The sequence below is a fragment of the Poromitra crassiceps genome, assembly GCF_964638095.1.
Source record: "Poromitra crassiceps genome assembly, chromosome: 7".
NCBI classification, from domain to species: domain Eukaryota; kingdom Metazoa; phylum Chordata; class Actinopteri; order Beryciformes; family Melamphaidae; genus Poromitra; species Poromitra crassiceps.
Window position 1 is genome coordinate 38,191,832 of NC_139628.1, and position 22,045 is coordinate 38,213,876.

At 42.7% G+C, this 22,045-nt stretch overlaps 1 protein-coding gene across 1 annotated transcript in view; it reads right to left on the bottom strand.

The window, feature by feature from the left end:
• LOC310779098 (solute carrier family 24 member 2) overlaps positions 1–22,045 on the bottom strand; it is a gene marked incomplete at both ends in the record, with an annotated part of 68,791 nt that overhangs the window by 34,555 nt on the left and 12,191 nt on the right. Inside the window, 3 exons of the mRNA XM_083639596.1 lie at positions 2,027–2,041; positions 5,522–5,630; positions 7,973–8,020. Of these exons, the coding sequence (XP_083495722.1) occupies positions 2,027–2,041; positions 5,522–5,630; positions 7,973–8,020 (172 nt within the window). The remainder of the gene's footprint in view (positions 1–2,026; positions 2,042–5,521; positions 5,631–7,972; positions 8,021–22,045) is intronic.

Genomic DNA, 22,045 nt, shown 5'->3' on the forward strand with positions numbered 1-22,045 from the left:
GGGCAAAGCACAACCCTGGAAAGTCGACAATGATAGGAGCTGGTACTCCATCTTCTTCCTACACCATCTTGCAATTCTTGTCTTCTCTGTATTTTGCAGCTGTAAATATACGCAGTGTGAAAGTGCCTTGGTAGTCCTCCTCACAGACCTGGAGATCAGGGCTTGACATTCACGTTTTGATGACTTTGTCTTTCGGACAAGTACATTTACCTTTCATTTGTCCAGGCACAAAGGTCACTTGTCTGGGTAAAAATGTGTCATTTTACAATAATTCACTTTTTTCATTTTGTTTGCAAAGGAGGTTTTTTCTCCGACAGTTGAAGACTTTATTTGCCTCGTCGTCAGTCATTTAAAATGTAAATGAACTCATCAAACAGAGAAATATACTTGGGTGGCCGTTAATATACAGTACTTGGGCGGCCCACCCAAGTACTGTGAAGTCTGGGTGGGAAACACCGGACTTTTAACTTGTAAATTTCTCCTACAAATAAATAAATAATAAATCAAAGTGTTAATGTCGAGCCCTGCTGGAGATGGAGGGTAACATTGGGCACGCAAACCCAAACCACTCATATTGGGCTTTATGCATCTCATGGAGAGCAGGCTGGTTAGTATAACATAATAATACTAGGGCTGTACCAAATGCCATTTTTTGGGCTCTGGATATTCGGCAGTGTGGGATATTCGGGGGTGTCTGTTTTTTTGTTTGTTTGTTTTTGGGGGGGGGGGGCTTTTAGTTTTTTTGTTAAAGGCATCATCAAGGTTTCACTTATTCTGCGGTGTTAAATATGTATTGTTATTATTGTTATTTATTATAAAAGTGTCACATATTTATATAATAATGGCTTGTGTTAATTTGTCTTTTTTTCTTTTCTTTTCCTTTTTTCTTTTCTTTTCTTTCTCATAATAATAGGCTCAGAGCCCGAATCCGAGACAAGTAAGCCTCAGGTCATTGTTAAGAAGACAGAAGACACACCACAATTCAGACAGAAAAACTAACGTTGAATGATTAATAAAGAAATATCCTAAACAAATGAATTGGAAATCAGACTACCGTAAATTCCGGACTATAAGCCGCGGCTTTTTTCCCGTTTTTTGGCCTTTTTTGGCCCCTGCGGCTTATATAACGGTGCGGCTTATCTATGGATTAAAAAAAAAAAAAAAAAAAAAAAAAAAAAAAACTCTCTTTTTTAGCACTCTTTCTAACTATAAATCCACTTCTGTTTTAATTTCCTCTCTTGCCCTCTTTTCACCACACCGCGGACACTGTGTGCACTGTAAAAAAACAACACAGGTGGTGTTGTGTTATGTTGTTTTGTTGAAATGTTAATAAATGGGAGCTTCCTCAAACAGCCATCTCTTTCCCGACAATCCCCTCTGTGCATGAACCCTTACATATGGTAATTAAACATTAAAACACAATAAAAAAAAAAAAAAAAATACCATTAAAACACCCGCGGCTTATAGTCCGGTGCGGCTTATATATGTAAAAAACAGTCAACTTTGCAGGTGCGGCTTATACTCCGGTGCGGCTTATAGTGCGGAATTTACGGTATATAGGCTTTTTTTTCTCCAATGGGCCAGCGGACAAATGAGTTGTATATTTAATTTATATAATTTCTCAATTTAAAATAAATAGAATATCCGAATACCAAATTTGGAAACAGAATACCTACGCAACGAACTCACGATACCCGGATATCCGAATATTCTGGTACAGCCCTAAATAATACATACGGCAGCTATAATTCATAATAGGGGACATAAGAGGAGAGCGAGGAAAGGGACAATGGGGAAAAACAATAGAGAAATGGTCACAGAGGGTTTCCAGGGAAAAGACATCCACAGAACAGAATGAAGATTTGAAGGAAAGAGTCTGCGACAATGGACGACACAGAAAGTTGACATACTCAGGAAACGTACATAGGGGACAACAAGTTGGGCAAAAGAGTTGCCTCCAGGCTGTTGAAATGAGAACAAACAGATTTGTGGGGGGGGGGATACAGAAATTAGAGAAGTAACTCACCAGAGTCAGCAAATTCTGAGGGGACAGTAGAAGAAAGAGAGATAGACAGAGAACAGATAAATCCAGATGATATTTAAGTTGAGAGAGCACATTGAATCATTGGACCGTGTTATTTCATGATGAAAAATGTACATTAAAAGGTGAAAAAACAAACAAACAAACAAGCAAACAAAAAACAGCCTTTTTAAATGTGCTAATAAATTATTTGAGCTCATGACAGGTGCACATGCATGAATACATACAAACAGTAATGTACGTACATGCACACACACACACACACACACACACACACACACACACGCACGCACACCCCCCCACCCCCCCCAACAACTGCCAGTTTGAAAGTCTATCAAGTGAAAGTGAAAGGTAACCAGTTCCTGGCACTAGAAAACAACCCGAGACTTCCCCTCAACTCGCCAGCGCAGACAACTTCTTTTCAGACATTTCTAGGAAAAATGATGGGAGTCCTGCCAGCTCAATGCAGCAGCCCCACTGAGCGACACAGAGCCTAAAGACCACGAGAGGACAAGTACCACTGTCTCTCTCTCTCTCTCTCTCTCTCCACACAACAAGCTCACCAATAAAATGTGTCTATCAGTAAATGTGCCTGGAAGAGACTCACCCATCTCTGAAAGGAACCAACCTTTGTCTGGCCCTTACAAAAAGTGATGAAACTATTCAACACAGCAGCACCTTGATGTGCGCTGACTGAGACTACTGGCTACAAAAGCTACAGAATGGTCCAACCGGCATACGCAAGCTACACCGTTGGCAACCGAGTAAACAAGTGTTGCCCTGGTGGTCGCTGACGGTACATGTCATCATCACACTGGTACACACACTTGGTAGTCCGACTGCCATAGTGTTGCATTCGTTTCATTTTTGTTTTATTTGACAAATACTTGTTCTTCTAATTCATCAAGTAAACAATGATAACTTGAATATAACTTAGGGGCGTTTAGAAGCCTGGAGATTGTGTTTTTTAACCTTGCGAGGCAGCTGGATTCACGCGAGATCACGATCACATGATAAATCCATCTTGCCATGCTCCAATCTATTGGTTTGAATCCAAATCACCAGTGGTTCAGACCAATCAGTGTCCAGAGGCAGCTACAGGCGGGCTTTAGGTGACGCCAGCGAGCGTGAGCCTGTGATAGATGTGATAGACAGATTGTTCATCCAATCGGGTATTTATTTGAAAGTGCCTGCCCTTTTGAAACGGTTTCCTGAGCGACTCGTTCCCAAATGCTTATGTGAAAACAAGCCATCTGGCAGTGTCAGGTTCATTGTGTTTACGGTCGCTGCCATTTTGACTTTTGTTTTTTGCAGCTAAAGCAGCCAAAGTTTGGAGATTGGAGTCTGGTGTCAGGTTGTTTTTGTTTCCATGTGATTTACATCAAGTCGTTTCTTTCACTCTACTCATTTCCATTTCCAATTTTGTGAATGCAGAATCAATCAAATCCGGTAAACAGGACATGAGCCCGCCATTTTTTTTTTATTATTATTTTTTTACAGAGAGAGAGTTTGCCTATTATACCATTTCATTTTGTCATAATAATGAAACACCTTACTTATCAGCAGGTACTACATTCGACTCAGACTGGGCAACGGTGTGGATAATACTAGCTGTCCATTTGAAGACCAAGTGATAAAAGGCTGTACAAAGAACAATGAACAACAATGAACTAGCATTCATTTGATGCAGTGTCCATATCTAGACTTGGTTTCCAGCAGCAGGCTATGATTTACAGTTTCATCGCTGAGATGGAATGATGACTACATTGAGCGATGGGGTCCCTTGGATTTGACGTGCGACACCGGGCTGATGCATGTTAATAGGCACTTTAAGGTCTGTCGCAGCAGCACACTTTATTAATCTTTCCTGAACAGACTCATTCTAGGTCTGCCTTTCAAACACTGTGAAGCGTGCGAATGCTGAAATGCCTCCGAAGGGAAAGGCTGACCCACCCATTTCTATGTACTTCAGGCTACTGATTTGTTAATTATGCTAATTATGTTTGCATTTGGATCACCCTGTGATTGTGAAGTGTTGATCGTTAACCACACCTGCCAACATAGAGCCTGCCAGCCTAGGAATGTGCTTGATGTTATAAAGATGAGTGTCACTTTCATCTCCTAAACATTTTTGAGCCAACGAAGAGCCAAGTAGGACCAAACGTTTTCTATGAAACGGTTTGTGGCCTGGAGTAAGTGTGCGGGCTTTACTGTTTCTTTATTGACACATTTTGTCTGACCATCAATGCATCGCTCATAAACATCTCAAAGGCAACCACTCATTTGTTTTCATTATGTGCTATGTTCCTATGGTTTGGCCTACCCTCTGTAATTCATTTAATCAAGTAATACTGACACTACAATCAAGCAACATGCATTTAAAAGAAATCAATGAAGAAAAAGTGGGGATAAAAAAAAATACTCTCTGCCATCAACCAGCAAGCAGGCTTTATATCAACATTAATATTCATTTGACAAGGATTACTACTAGCATTCATCACGGCAGCAACATACAGTAAGCTACACTTGGACACTTCCGTCGAACTCAAAAAAACCTTTGATCAAAGTTAAAAGTGGAGAATCTTTGAGGAAAATAAATTCTTCAAACTCTCCTCTCGACTACCTGCCTGCCTGTTTGCGTCCCATGATCCTTTGCTGTGCGGAGAAGGGAGTGACACTGCACCTCCCCTGGCATATTTACATATTCATCCGCAGCGCCGGGCGAGCACTGACACTGCCGTTTAGAATTTCCTTTAGCAAAGCTAATAGGTCTTCATCTTGGATGAAAGGGAAATGATCTGCCCCATCTACTGTGTTCTGACAGGACTGTCAGTTACTTTGCATTACCTCGTATAGACTACGTCTAAAAGGGATTCATTTAATCTGAGCATTTGAAGGGCTAATATACATAGGAGGCCAACAAATGGGTTCATAACTGTTCTCCCCCCCCCCCCCCCGCCTCTGAATCCTTGACATTGGATTTCAAACTAGAGGGTGTACATGGGGGTACTTAAATATAATGATGGATGCCAAGATTTTCATTTGGACTGTATTCTGACTCCGGATTGAGTTCACATTAATCATTGTTTTTGCCTGCCAAGAACACCATGTGGATGCTGGGTGGTGTTATTCACAGCCGACAGAGTGAGCTCAAGTTCAGGCCATCAGCATCTCAGCGCATCAGCATCATCTGCTCGCGGAATATTTCGCTGCCAGTAAAAGACGTTCCGAAATGAACATTTGTTGTCCTGAATTTGTTCTTGCCGTTTTAACCACAGAGCAGGATTCAGCTCAGTCTGTCTGTATCCTCTCTAAAATGACAAAAATCAAGATCAAGGCAAGATCGACCTGAAAATGGAGACAATTACGAACATGAAATAAAATGAACCTTTTCACTGCATGTCCTGGGTCCTAAAGGAGACTGATGTTTGAAAGGCATTATTTAAGAGCTGTGTTTGTGTGTGTGTGCGACTGTCTTACCTTCACTTAGAGGGTCCAGTGTGTGGATCATCAGCTGGAAGATGCTGTTCCTCATCAAGCTGTTGTGGAGGGAGGCGGAGCTGCCCCCCCTCTGAAGCCGTGGCCTTGCCTGTGACAGGAGGAAGCAGGTGTCAGTCAAACATCCTTCAACCGCATAAGGTCAGGTTTTTTAATTCCCGGGATTTAAATCCTGCTTCTTTATCTGGTATACTTTCTGTCTTTCTCTATTTCTCGCCTAGTCCAAGTAGATTATGACTGATCTTTCTGACCAATGGTGGGTTCTTACTCCTATCATGAAGCATGCATGCTGGTTTTTACTGTACATCAAAATAAGAACATTATTTAAGCCATTTCTAATCCAAGCTTATTTGTCTGGATATAGGAAACCGTGTTCTTGTATAAACTGATGGATTTTTTTTTAAAGGCTTAAGGCTGCATTCACACATAGCGTATTTTCCTAATTAAAAGCACAGGGAAACACTGCAGCCGGTGTTTTTATCATCAGAGCAGAGCACTTTCAAAAGTTGAGAATTGTTCAACTTTTGAGAAAAGCGTCGGGTGACATGAAGCGCCTTTTCCAGCCGACCAATCACGATCACAGATACGCTGGCCGTCTCCCATAGCAACAATAAATACAGAGAAAGTGAAAGTGCCGGTGGAGAAATTGGACGTTGTAATAAGTGAATTTCTGTTACCGCCACAGCGATCTTGAATGCAGTACGGATTGTACTGAACATGTATTGGAAATATTTGATAAGCCTTTGCTTGTTGCACAACACTGTTTTGTCTGCAAGAAGTGCTAACCAGCTGGTTACCGAGCTACATGTAGCAGCTGCTCAGCTAACGTCAGGTGACGTCGTCGTGATCCGCTCTTTATTTCTCCTCATAAGAAAAAAAGCGCTCCAGGCCACACTTTTTACACATATTAAAAAACGCTATGTGTGAACGCAGCCTTTAGACGGTTAAATTCTAGTTAATTTCCAATACTTTCTCTGTCTCTTGTACAATATTTCATCCCCAGACAGAAGCCCCCTAAGACCCCTAAGCGAAACTTGCAACCCCACTAAAACTATCACAAACAGCCCCCAGCTTCTCAAAAGATAAGCTGTGTGCGTTATGACCCCAGCAGCTTAAAAGTGGCCTTTGCGTTCTTCTTTGCGTTCTCTCACAAAGCGACCCCAGCGGCTTTTGCCAAGGTCACTCCAGCAGTTGGAACTGAACTTGAGAACTGTGGGTAATTAGCCACCGTTGCAGACGGCAGCTGTTTGGAGTGTGTCCGCCTTTGGCTCCCCCACTGGCGGTGCGCAGGCACAGTCTGGAGGTGTCAGCTGCTAATTCACAAGCCCATATGGGTGTGAGCGGGCGGCAAAGGGAGACATGTGGACTGGCGTGACGTGCGTACGGTCTCTCGAGGAAGTGGTTTAGTGCAGTCCGCTGAGGATTCCCCTTCCGCCGCCCCGCTTTGGTCCGGATCCGTTTGCGAACTGGATGAAAAGTCAACAATGTGGCTTACTTTATAGCATGCGTATATAGGCTAGGTACAGTATGAGGAGCATGCGTATAGACCAAATCAGCGGGATGTTTACATTTACTTCCGGGTACCCCTGGGTCCACACATTATAATGGCGGTGAACGGCACAAACTGACGTGTTGAAGACAAAAACAGACAAAGAAGACAAAAATGGTTCGTCCGTGTTGTGTTGTTGTTTAATATCATTCATAACAACACTTTCACTAACGTTAGTGGAGACCAGACTAGCTAATTTACCTGTTGGACCAGACTAGAGTAGACTTGAAGCTAAATTAAATTGACGTGGCGTCAGTATCTCTGTCTGTACCAGGCTCTTTCTCGCCGAGAAGAGCCTGGTGACGCGAGGTTACTCTGTAACGTTAACGACTGCAAAAAAACAGCGAGTTTGACAGACAAACAAACATTATTAGCTAGCTAAAACTACATAAAACAAACACAGAAGAAAGGCTAGATACGTCGGACAAGCATGTTTACCAACCGTTTAACCATTTAAATTGAAAGTAGTCGGCCGAAAACAGCGAGAGGGTTTGACAGCATTTATTTGACAACACGCACATTTAAACCTGCCGCCTTCCCCAAGTGGTACCCGGAAGTAAATTTGTTTACATGGTGACGTCACGGTGATTTGGTCTATAGGCTAGGTACAGTATGAGGCGTGCCTTCGCTTTTCTAAACACATGCTCCTTCGTAGATTGTGCTTGGCATGCCGTGGACCAAAGTGAAACTGTTGCAGGACACGCCTGGAAGGACACGCAGCTACTCTCTGCAGCACGCAGGGAGGCTGAAGGTTCGAGATAACGGCGTTGAGGACACGTCTCGTTCACAGTATGGTGGGAGAAACAACAAGTTTACACTATCTCCACGGAAACAGAGACAAACACAGAAGCAGAGAGAAAGAGTGTCAATCAGGTAGGACCTACCGACAGTTTGCTGTCATCCTCCGGTGCCCCGGGACTTGCCTTCTCATCCAATACATCCAATACAAAGAGAGAGGAAGTAACAGGTGGGAGAGAGGGAGAGAAAGAGAAAACAGGACACAGATGTGAAGCATGCTGCACACAAACAGACAGACACGATGAATCGACAGTACGGAGACGTTACGGCGCCGTTACAGTTACAGTGACGGTGATGACTGACTACGACGCCAGTGGACAAGACTTGAGGGACATATTATCCGCTACCTCCCCCGCCTACTGTGTCAGTCACAGGCTCACCAAACGTAGCCTGTGTCTACATGGGTTTTCATCTAGAAAACATGTCTTTACAGTAGCCTACAGTACATACAGTACAGTAGCCTACATACAGTATCCCAATATGTAAGAGTAATAGCATTAATTGCGTCAGTATAATGTCAATGACCGAGGGCCAAAAAGGATAGAACTGTTTGAGCGAAACTGCTATTTTTGCTAGTATTGGGTAAAAGGAAAACTATTCCGTCTCTGTTTTTCACTACATGAATCTATTTCAAGTCCGTCAACAACCTCGACATTACAGACAGAAACCTCAACGTTATGCCACACCTAAACAGGAAGCTCGCTTAGACTTTTGAGAGTATGATTTGATTTGATGTGTTTATTTCTGACCCATGGGGCACAGGGCAGGTCACAGGGCCTGGGGCCAAACCAAGAGGTAAGACAGACGTTGGGGTTAGATGTTTTAAACCTACAATAAGAACGGATAAGGATAAGGAAACAGATCCGTCAAAGCCTATTGTTGACCTGATGAAGGATGTAAATGCTCTTAACCATTGGCCTGGTCTAGAGCTGAACAATTAATTGGGAAAATAAAAAAAACAAAAAAAATTGCAAAGAGAAGAGGCTGCAACTAATTGCTTCAAGGAGGGGTCCCCAAACTTACGAACGCCGCGGCCCACTTTGAAATCTGAAAATCTTCCGGGGCCCACCCAACCCTTTAATCACAAGTCTGATCAACACACACACTTAAGGCTGTTACACACCAAGAGCGATGCGATACACAGGTGCAAGCAAAACGCTAATGAGGGTTTCCAAATTCCAATCATGGAAGTTGGAAACCCTCATTATTGTTTTGCTTGCACCTGTGTTTCCCCTGCGTTTTTGACACAAAATGGCCCCCGTGAGAAGGGCCTATTTCCGATGCGGAATTTGACCCGCCTGTCAATCACAGCAACAGATGTCTACAAATATCGACCGTGGTCTGAAAAAATAAACACCGCAATAACACTCAGCGAAACGTCACCGTTGGTATGCACGGTTGCATTGACTGATATAGATTAGAAAAATATTATTGATGTGTATATTAATCGCACAGGGGGGAAACGCTCCCGGTGTGTAAGGACCTTTAAATGATGTATTTCCCTATATCTTTTTTATTGCATTAACAGAGCATGTGAACTAGGGATGTTCATTTTGAAAATTTTCCAAAATCGATAATCGGTGAGAATTAACGATCAATTATCGATTATCGATTTTATTAATACTTAGAAAATTTTCAATATTTTCAATATTTTTTTTTTTTTTTTTTTTTTACAAAATGAATGCCTATGGCAGAAAATACGAAAGACAACGTGTTCTCCTCAATGAACTCTTTATTTCAATGTGTCTCCTCTCCAACACTGCTGTCCCCGGCGCATGCCGGTGTGAATTTCCCATGTTTAAAACAGTTTTGTTGGCACAAAGGCCCGTGCCCAGCCAGAAAACTAGATACTATATGAAGCTCCACCTCACATTAGTCGGCTGTGCAATGGAGTGGGGCGAGGAGGAACGAATTCCACCCAAACCTAGTCCAAAAAAAAAAAATTTTTTTTTTTTTAATAATTAAAAAATCGATCCAAATGCCACAGGATCGATTCCAATCCTTAACGATCGATTATCGATTTTCGATAATTGATGAACATCCCTAATGTGAACTTGGGCATACGGCAAATTAATAATCCATCCAGATATGAAAAAGTTAAGGCAAAATAGGCTAAACCCAAATCCAGTTTGCCAACATTTTCTCCCCCCTTTTCTCACATTTGTTGAGACAAACTGTGACGAGCAACAACAGAAAAAAAAGTCATTCCACAAGCTATTACTAATGCTATTTAGGCTGTGAAAAATGCTACCTTATCTGTAAAGGGGAGACTCGTCGTGGGTACCCATTGAACACATTTTCCTTCAAATATCTTAAGGTCAGAGGTCAGAAGGGACCTCTTTGAAATAGTTTTTCCGTTGCCAAAATTTTGCCTACCGTTATTTACCCAATCAATAGCCAATCTTGGCAGCTTCAGATGCGTTATCATCACAGTAGCCTATCTTACAGTAATCATGCCTCTCAGGGTGTCAATTACGCCAGTAATGCCACGGGTCACTCATTAAGTCAGCTTGAAATATTATGATGACTAATAATCCCATAGGGAGATTATATAGTATGTTCTGTAAAGTTTGTGTCTGCTCTAATCCCAGCTGCTCTGCTTCCACTTCTTATGTAATGTGACTCACATCAGAATCCTTCTTGGAAATGGACCGGCTGACGGCTGGAGGGGGGGAAGTGTCCCTCTACAGTCACATCCATGTAATGCTGCATTATGGACAATTGTGGATAGAGAGCGTGACATCATGCGAAAATACTGCTTCTCGCTGTCGCAACGCAAAGTGCCCACAGTTTAGCGAGGGGACTCACAGCTTAGCGGGGGGACTCACAGTTTAGCGGGGGGACTCACAGCTTAGCGGGGGGACTTTGGGGAGGAATCTGAGCGCACGAGTGAATCGCTCGCTGCAAGCCCAGTTGTAAATCGTGACTTTGGAACAACGTCAGCGGGTGGATTATAGCTCCTCTCGTAATGCAATCTGAGCGCACAAAAGGATCCATTTCGGGAAGAATTTAATTTGCATTTCCTTTGTGTTTTGACATAAGCAGCCAAATCACACAGTAGATGAATAGCTACTTCGCACCCTCGCACCCTTCCCAGACAGAGAGATAACCTTTTGTTTAAAGTGATGGAGGATTTTTGATTAAATACATAGTATTTGACTAAATCCTTAATATAGCAGCCTACGGTGTCGATTCGATATGAACTGTGATAATTACCATCAGCATTACATTCTATAGCCCTTATGACTATGAGCTACTTTCTACTGCCGTTTTACTGGCACCTCATTTCCTTTCACCACTGCATGGCTTTCACAATCAAAGCATGGTGATGCAGTTTTTCACACTGCGCTGGATTCATCTTCACATAGCCTTAATAATACATACAGTGAGAGCAAATGCAGCAGTGGATTTGGACGGCACGCCTCACAGTAGAAGGTCCCGGGTTCGAACCCCGGTCCGTCCTGTGTGGAGTTTGCATGTTCTCCTCGTGTTCGAGTGGGTTTCCTCCGGGTGCTCCGGTTTCCTCCCACCATCAAAGACATCTACAGTATGTTAGAGGTAATACTCCTGTCGGTGCCCCTGAAGGCACTGGCAATCGATCTGGAGTTGGTCCCCGGGCGCTGCACTGCGGCTGCCCACTGCGGCTGCCCACTGCTCCTAGTTCTAGGAAGGTTCCTAGTAGAGGATGGGTCAAATGCAGAGGATGAATTTCCCCATGGTGACAATAAAAGGATAACTTAACCTAATTTCCAGAATCTGACGTGTACACAGTATCCCAGCATATATGCTCCAGTTTATATGGTGATGACTTCACTAAAGACATTTTCCCCTACAGCTGTAGGTAGGTACCAGCACTGACAGTATGTGACAGGTAAATGTGGGTTTTATATGTAAAAACCTTATTTCCAAGGTACAAGTAAAAGTCCTAACGAGTTTATATCAATCTATCCAATGAGTGAGTGAGTGAATGAGTGTGAGACACGTGTGTGTGTGTGTGTGTGTGTGTGTGTGTGTGTGTGTGTGTGTGTGTGTGCGCGCGGCACGCACACGCGCGCGCGCTAAGCTGTCCCTAAGAAACATGTGCCTATGTGAAAACAAGAGTTACAGTTTCCATAAGCAAACTTGAATGTTGAAATTGTGTAGAGAGCTGCAGGCGTTTGCTAGCACGTGCGTACAGTAGGCAGCCTGTCTGTCAGAGCATGACAGAGAACCCCCTTCGAGATTTGTCCATCTAGTATGCACCGTGTTAAAGCCAAACTGTACACAGCAGCACCACTGAGCAGCATCTCTCTCTCTCCCCCTCTCCCTCTCTATCTCCCTCTCTCCCTCTCTCTCTCTCTCCCTCTCTATCTCCCTCTCTCCCTCTCTCCCTCTCTCCCTCTCTCTCTCCCTCTCTCCCCTCTCTCTCTCTCTCTCCCCTCTCTCTCTCCCTCTCTCTCTCTCCCCTCTCTCTCTCTCTCCCCTCTCTCTCCCTCTCTCTCTCTCTCCCCTCTCTCTCTCCCTCTCTCTCTCTCTCGTTTTGCCTAGAGACGATAATGATGATCTTCAAGAAAAGGAGGGAAAAGATGCACAACAAGTCAAGAAGCCATCCACTCGCTAATTAGTAACCCCTTCATTTTTCTAACAAGCAGAACTAATTACAGGACCTGCCACCACGCTGATTTCCCACAAGGCAATGCTCACCAGGACTAAGGCAAAATTGCTTCCTCTTACTCCCCCCCCCTCCCATGAACCAATCAGACTCGGGCTTCTAGGAGGCAAAGAGGGGAACAAAAACTGCTGTGTCATTTTTACAAAGTGAATGCGATTCCCCCAAAGCTGTGCTTGATCAAGGCACCTAGTATATTTTGTCATTTTGCCTGATAGTATTCAACATCCATGCAACGGTTAAAGCACAACTGAGTGTCCGACACAAAAACCCACAGTCAAAAGGCTCACTCTATATATGGTCATTACAAAATGTGTATTTTCTCTTGTGTTATTAATAACACAGATTTATTCACTTGTGCTAGTAATCTGATAAAAAAATCACTGACAAATGTGTACGTACGTTCAACAACCAGCGGACCTGCTTACATGGATGTTTTTTCTTAAATGCCCTTTTATAACACACATACAGATTTGTTTTTATTATCGAGCTCATTTTTTTATGTAGTTTTGCAATTTGGTCCCACTCAAATATGAATAATGCAAAGCCCACATCATCAGGAGATGCTGTTTCTGATGTCAGTCTTCCTATCGGTGCAGTGATTAGTATTGTTATTATTTCTGATGGGATGGCATATCACCCACGTAACCCTGACAACAGATTCCTTGCTGCTTTGTCAGCAGGTCAGCTGGCAGTCGCCTCTGTCTCAGGTAGGGTTGTCAAAAGTATTGATAGTATCGATAAGTATCAATCCCAAAAATTTGAAATGGATACATACAATACTCATTTGCAACAGGTATCGATAGTATCGATAAATATCAATATTAAAATTTTTAAATGGATACTCATTTGCTTTTTTTTATTGATACCAGCAGTAGTGCTTTCTCTTCATGAAAAATCAAACATAGTCCTGATTTTTGCCTCGGTATCATTGGGGGGTACCTGTTCCTTCAACAAGCTAAAAGTATTCTGATAGGCTGATGACTAGAGCAGGGGCAATCTGCTGTGTAAATGCAAGGTTTTTAACGAGTTTTATCGAGCCTATATTATGGAGAAGCGTGCATCTGTCCGTCCATCTGTCTTAGTTTATCTTTAGGCCTCTTGGATGTGTTGTCATTCCCCCCGTGGTATCGAAAATGGTCTCGAGTATCGATATTTTCCTGGGTATCGCTATCGAAGTTAGAAACTCTAGTATCGTGACCCTAGTCTGAGGCGAAGTGCGCAGACAGAAAGAACCTTATCTTCAAGCGGAGGTTGGAGGTGGAAGCAAGTGAGGCGAGGCCGCTGTCGGCTGCCATCACTGTCAGGGACACACCAGCCACTCTCAGGCCCCAGCCAGAGCAATATGCTGATGGAGCCCTCCCAGGTCACCTTGGTGGGCCAGAGCCAGGATGGGGTGGAGTGGAGTGGGCCAGAGCCAGGATGGGGTGGAGTGGAGTGGGCCAGAGCCAGGATGGGGTGGAGTGGAGTGGAGTGGAGGCTGGAGGGACAGCCAGATGCAGCGTTCTTCCCCTCACTGATGGGCACGACAAGTGGTAACCCTCTTGGATGAGAAAAGGGCTTACAGCAGATTCACTGAGCCTCAGAGCTTTTCCTAATTAGCTCATTAGAGACCGGCTGATTGCAATCACGTCCATTTTGAAAGTTTATTCTCTTAAAGGGGACCTATTGTGCATTTCCATATTTTGCGTCTTATATATAGTGTTACAATTAGAAATTGCCTGATTGGTCATTAATCCAGCCCCTTGCATTGTTCAAACCATACGCAACCAATGGGATCCTATGGAGGCAGCATTGAGTGTGTCACAATTCCCTCTACCAGACTTTACAGGCTGTATTGCTTTTACTAAAGTCACACGTTGTAAAAGTGTGACAGTTCATACAACTTTAACACTACAGACATATGTACATCAAAACCCTCCAGCTACTTCTGCTCTCACTCACAAATAGTTTGAGACATTATTATTATTATAGATATTATTATTATTTGACACTAGTGTTCCATTCTTTTTAACAGTTGTTTCTACTGTCAGCTAAAGGGTAAAGGGTTTTTGAACTGTAAATCATGCAATGCTACTCTAGTGGAGTACCAGAATAAAATAATAATGACTTATATTTGCATAATAGGGGCCCTTTAAGTTTGGTTATGAAAGTCTGTGAGGCGAGCTTAACTGTGCGATATCAGGCCAGTCTGTGGCTGTGAGATCTATACAGCAGCACACAGACAAGTTATGGGTATTATATGAACCACACCTCCAAAAGCTGACGTAATAATGTTCATCTGGCGCAGTGTAGCCAGGCTGATGTTTATGGCCAAAATCCCCCGGAGGAAGGACTTAAGTATGTAAGTCCCCCCCACCAGTCTTCAGCCCCCCCCCCCCCCCAATCTTACTGGCTTGTGTTGTGTGTCATTTCATACGCCCACGAGATAAGGATCCCGATTCCCTGGTGCCCTTCACATGATGCTTTTACAGTGCAGTTACATTAGCTAATTCGACCCCGGCGTTCAAAAATAGCCCTTGATCGATAAGGCGTTTCAGTTTCTTGCAAGCCTCGATGTTTCACCTTCAGTCTCTGCCTCGCCACATAGGACCCTGACAAACAACGCTCAGCGAAAAGAGACAAAAAAAGCACACAGACAGACAGTCCTTATAGGTCTGCAGAAATGCTGAGGAGCTGGCATGACTCAATCTGGACAGATTGAATAGCTTGACCTTGAGGCGTTGATTGTCACATCATGTTGATACCATAGCATGATATCAGTCAACACCTTCCTTTTACATTTATTCCAAAAGATTGTAGTGAAACATCTTAAACACACACACACACACACACACGCACGCACACGCACACACACACACACAAAAACACCCGATGATCTAAGCATCTGCTACTGTAGCCTCAGCAGCTAATGCAAACAGTAAGGACCAAATAATGGGCAAATGAGTGGAAATGGCCTCCATTGAGTTCCAGTTGAAGCTGGAGCCAGAGAGCTATTGAGAGCTGTGTGGACCACTTCACAAAGCACACTCATTAAGCATCAAAGAGACAGGCAAGCAGCTTCATGGACAGGGCCTATTCAGATCCGCTGGAGCTGCCTGGGCCATCAACGAGAGGTGCTTTGGACGATCCGGCAGTTCGTGTCCCGGCCAGTTTCCTAGATTATGACGACAAATCCAAGACGAGGAAGACTCTTTGATCATAGCTCTGCAGTTAAGCCCAGAGCTATCTATTCTATTCCAACCGTGGGATGACTATTTCAATGTGCTGTGCTGAGGCTAGAGCAGTAAGCCACAGCAGCTAGCTGTTGTCCATGGTGCTGCGTAAGGGCCAGGACCTTGGAGAGTGACGGAGTAAAGAAAGACTGGTTTCAGTGAGTCTGGGTCTATTCATAAAGAAAATACATCCACTTTTTTTGCCATTGCCCTTATAAACATGTAAAGCTTGTGTTGGAGGAAACTTTCCTTCATGATTTAGGAATCAAATTAGAAATGATCAAAGCAGCTAACTTTTAACTGGTTCAAAATGTCAAACTGATGCCTCACATCTTACCTACATCAGCAAATGAGAACGTCGGCGAGGAGATTGGCAATTTCTATACTGATTTTCTAAATGCACACGTCCGCCCTGTGTCACGTCTGTGTGAAACTTTTTCAAAAAATGTTGTTCTGGCCGGTGAGTAAAACAATATCGTCAACATTATGCAGTATATAGCAGAGGGCATATACGAGTTTATTTTTTAACTCTTTGATGTTTAATTTATAAACATACTTAACATTATGCAGTAAATAAAACAGCAGGGAGGCTCACTGTCTCAGAGAAGCCCTGTGCGGCCTGTCGCAGCTCGGCCAGTGTTCAGGAAATGCAGTCTTTGTTCCGGGAGAACAACACTCCCGCTTTTGTCCACAGGGGCCGCTAAAATCAACACAAAATGATAGTTCCTCGTAGCTGCTTTAATTAAACTATTTCCCCTTCACCGTTCCCTCTAGATTTTCATTTTCCGGCATGTTGTACTTTTTGTTCAGTCAATATGGGAATAAAGTAAGTTCACAAGCCCCATTTTCTATCACTCAGTTATTCAGCTACTACCATTTTATTTATTTTATTTTATTTTATTTTATTTTATTTTATTTTATATATTTTTTTAGACTCAGTTATTCAGCTACTACCATTTTGTTTACATTTGAATTAAAGATTTGGCTCCGGTATGTGAACAGTCAACACAACTTGCAAACAAAATGCACAATGCAACCAACAATAACAGGATTGTGAAATTCAAAGCCTTCTAGTTGTGCATATCAAATCCACTGCTTGATTCCATAATTATGATGTACTATTGTGGTCTCATCAATACCAATGAGCACAGTCACCATGCATGGAAATGACCTTGGAAGGCTCTGGTGTCAAGGGGGCATGTTGGCAATTCTCTAAACATCTTTGAAGTGCACACGGCAAACAATAAGTCTACTTTGCATGTGCATTGTGCAATGGGCCTGTGTGTTAAGGCAATAATTATGAGTCTCACCGTTTTATTTCCTTTTTAGACTAATGCATGCTTGTGTTGTTGATGAATACATCAGTGGAATAGAGTGCCAAAGGCACACCCTTTTCCGGGTTCGGCATACGCACAAAGGGATTATTCGCCATTTATTTTTCCATAGGCATCTCGTAAAATCCTTATGAAAAACAGTTTTACTTGTCAAACCAAGCGATTCAGCTATATTTAGAATCAGGAGAGACCATATAACATTTCACTCAGACCAAAAAAAAACAATAAATAAATAAATAAATAAAACATATTTTCAACGTCCCGTTATGGTCTCTCCTCCTGATTCTAAATATAGCTGAATTCTTGCTTGGTTTGACCATATACAAGTCTTTTTTTACAAGCATTTTACGAAATGTCTATGGAAACATGAATGGCCCTTCCCTTGGTGCACATACCGAACCCGGAAGAGGGCGTGACTTTGGCACTCTACAGGGTGACCTTCAAACCATTAATAACACCGGGTATGCAGGAACGAGCCAGTGTCCCTTCTGAGGAGAACGGAGGGGGAAGCCAAATAGCATAACAACCAATTGAGGACAACATAAATAGCAGCCATCATCACCCATGATGCAAATGAGAACTTGGCTTACACAATTACTCCCATTCAATATAATTAAATTGAATTTGGGGGGAAAGCAGGGAGCCATCGGCGAACAATGACATCACCAAGAGAGCTCTAGTAACTGTAGATAATGGAAGAGAGACAGTGAATGGAGCAACTCTGCTATTTCCACCCACAGTTCTCTAACCGAGTTGACTCTACTGGGTGTGTTTTGATCAGCCTGTTACTTTATTCTGAGGGATACATTGTATCTCTATTGACTGACCTAACAGCCCCACAATGAGGTAAAAACCTCCGAAATAGGAAAAGGAATGACTGCCTCTACACACAGTATTGCTCTCTCCCCCCTCCTCAGACACGCAGCCGCAGCTGGGAGGGATGATACGACGTGGACTCCTCATCGTCATGGTCAGATCAAAGTAGCAGTCTTTCTATTTTTAAAACATTATTGGATTCTGGCTCTGAGAGCCCCTGTGCCAAAACGAAACCGTTTCTCCCTGGCTTAACTCTGCATGGGCGTGTGTGTGTGTGTGTGTGTGTGTGTGTGTATTCCACGAGAGTGTAGTGTGAGCATGTATGGATGTACATAGGTGCTTGTGGGTATAACCTTAAACGCAAACCATTGCCCATACAAGGGGCGCTTATGTCAAAGTAAACTTTCCTCGTTGAACTACTTCCCCTTCACCGCTCCCTCTAGATGTTCTGGCATGTTGTACGATACACGATGTAATAGATTCTCCTGCGTCTGTATTTGCTGTGGAGAATCGCAAAGTGTTTGTGTATCGGTCGACTTTCACTCCCTCGGTGGCTATATAATAAGCTGCAACAAGGCCTACATGTAGGTCACAGCATTATCTAGTTCCAAGATTGCTTTGTTCAGCTGAAACCAAGGCCACTGCTACAACTTTTCTCCTGAAGGACACACATGAATATTTCCACCCACCTCGCTCCAGGCGAATAGGGTAGACTCACGATACAAGCACAAAGGCACATGCCACACAGATGAAAGTACACAAGGGAAATATTTTTGTTACAGATTGGTAGGAGGCCAAGCACCGCCACCACATCTGCAAGGACAATCATGGCAGCCCACGCCCTGGAATAAATGGCATGCACCTCAAATGAAATATCGGATTAATTTCTAGGTTTCATTTAAGAGCATTGTACTACCGTACTAAACATACTTTTTATTCAAAAGGGTATTTCAACTGTATTTACCACACATTAGCTTGACAACAGCTTCTTTTTTAAGGCAAAATCCACACGTCTAAAGAGGTCTAATCTGAAACAGATGGTGCTTATCATTCACAAGGTGGAAGTTCAGTTGGACACATCTGGATTTTGCTCAAAATTAGCTTGACAACAGTCATAATGGAAAATAATCCCCTGAAGCACGCCACACATGCCTAAAATAGACCACAGTTGATCCAGTGTAGCCTGGCAGTGTGATATATGCAAGGTGGGAGTTTGCCTGCGTTGTTCTGGATAAAGCTTAAAATTAGCACACAACAGGCATAAGATGAACACTGCATCGGCTTGAGACGAAGTGTGGAGAGAAGATAGTCTGGCAAGCGAGACGACTATGTATAAATATACAGGAGGTGTGCCGCATCAACACTGGTGCCCGAATGTCCAAATCCGTGGGGAGGAAACACAAACAGTCTGCTGCCTGCACACAATCCGCTTTGTAACTGATCTTTTGAAGCGCATCCTGATGGAGGACCTCGCCTCCGTGACGCTATTTATAGCTTGGTAATGCACCAGAGGTCGCACCTTCCATCTCTGCAGAACCAACATCTGCCTCAGTACACACCAGCTTATCCAACACGGAAGATAACAGGCAGTTAATATTGTGGTTGGGTGCAGAATCTTACTAAGAACCAATTCTGCTCACTTTATCCATTCCAAGTAGGCTATTTGAGACTCTTTTTTTTTTCTTTTACTGATGGTTTCTTTCATTTTTCTCGTATTCAATCCTTCGTTCATCCTGGAAATAGAAGATGATAATAATGTCATCACGTCATGAGGAATTCATGTAAAAAATAATCAAGTTCAGGTTTAATTACAGTATGATGACGAGATGATATTCACTGTTACCGGTACTTTGAATTGTGTATTGTGATGAGTTGTGAAAAATCATACATTGTCACATCCAGTGTCACATTACTGTACATTGTGATGATACACAACAGGTTACGGTTCCTAAATTCAGTAATCACATTACAGTTACGAAATCAAACAATTATGTCATTACTCGTTACTTGCGTGACATAAATGATTTAATTATCTGCAGGATCAGGATCTGGAATCTGCAGGATTATCTAGGATCATCAAGCCTGCCTTTTCCTGCACGTCGCTTGCACAACACACCATCTGACGTCTTGGTGCTAGAATGGATGCGCTGGAGGGACGAGGAGGAGTGATGATTGGTTAGGTTTAAGCATGAGGAGTGACGATTGCTTAAGGTTCAGGCCAATCAGAGGCAGAGTCGTCCCTCCGGTCAATCCATTCTAGCACGTCAGCTAGAGACATTTGCAGGTGATGGGACAAAAATAGCAGTGCGGTCTACAACAACTACAACTTTTGAGGGGTGGAGAATGTGCAATTAATTTGAATTTGTTGCGTGAAAGGACAGGAATGTGACAGTAAAGTGCAATCTATGCCCATTGCAACAGGCCAGAAACAACATCCACTGTTTGAACACGACATCAAATCGCTCCAAGCAAGCGCCTGCAATGGCAACATGCTAACACAAAGCTAGTAGCGAAAGAGCGCCGGACCCAAGCAAGCTGAGTCGGCCCAAAGCAAGCAGTCAAAGCTTGCTTTTCAACAGATCACGTCAAAAGCAGAGATACACAGACTTGTTACATAACATTGTACATAGTAGACAAAATGTTGCCCGTTTAACTGGCAATTACGTGACAATGCATCTAAGGCGATGTTGCGGAGTTACGCAAAATGTAACAGGTAGTATAATGAATTACCGTACTTTCTACATGGAGTAATTAAGTAAAGTAAGGCATTACATTTTTAAGTAACGAGTAATGTGTAATAGGGCTGCAACTAACGATTATTTTAATTATCGATTAATCTGTCGATTATTTTCTTGATTAATAGATTAGTGGTTTGGTCTATAAGATGTCAGAAAATGGTGAAGAAATGTCGATCAGTGTTTCCCAAAGCCCAAGATGACGTCCTCACGTGTCTGGTTTTATCTGTAACTTAAAAATATATTCAGTTTACTGTTATAGAGGAGAGAAACCAGGAAATATTCACATTTAAGAAGCTCGAATCAGAGAATTTTGACTCTTTTGTCTTAAAGAATTACTCAAAACGATTATCAAAATAGTTGTCGATTATCTTTCTGTCGATCGACTAATCGATTAATCGAATAATTGTTGCAGCTCTAATATGTAATACATTACTTTTATGAGTAACGACCCTCAACACTGGTCACATCATAACAAAGACATGGCCCAAGTCTCACTTTAAAATGACAAGGAGTGATTTTCAACACTGACAAACAGTGACTTCTGGTATGCCATGGTGATAATACACTGACAAACAGTGACTTCTGGTATACCATGATGATAATACACTGACAAACAGTGACTTCTGGTATGCCATGGTGATAATACACTGACAAACAGTGACTTCTGGTATACCATGATGATAATACACTGACAAACAGTGACTTCTGGTATGCCATGGTGATAATACACTGACAAACAGTGACTTCTGGTGTGCCATGGTGATAATACACTGACAAACAGTGACTTCTGGTATGCCATGATGATAATACACTGACAAACAGTGACTTCTGGTATGCCATGATGATAATACACTGACAAACAGTGACTTCTGGTATGCCATGATGATAATACACTGACAAACAGTGACTTCTGGTATGCCATGGTGATAATACACTGACAAACAGTGACTTCTGGTGTGCCATGGTGATAATACACTGACAAACAGTGACTTCTGGTATGCCATGATGATAATACACTGACAAACAGTGACTTCTGGTATGCCATGATGATAATACACTGACAAACAGTGACTTCTGGTATGCCATGATGATAATACACTGACAAACAGTGACTTCTGGTATGCCATGATGATAATACACTGACAAACAGTGACTTCTGGTGTGCCATGATGATAATACACTGACAAACAGTGACTTCTGGTATACCATGGTGATAATACACTGACAAACAGTGACTTCTGGTATGCCATGATGATAATACACTGACAAACAGTGACTTCTGGTATGCCATGATGATAATACACTGACAAACAGTGACTTCTGGTATACCATGGTGATAATACACTGACAAACAGTGACTTCTGGTATGCCATGATGATAATACACTGACAAACAGTGACTTCTGGTA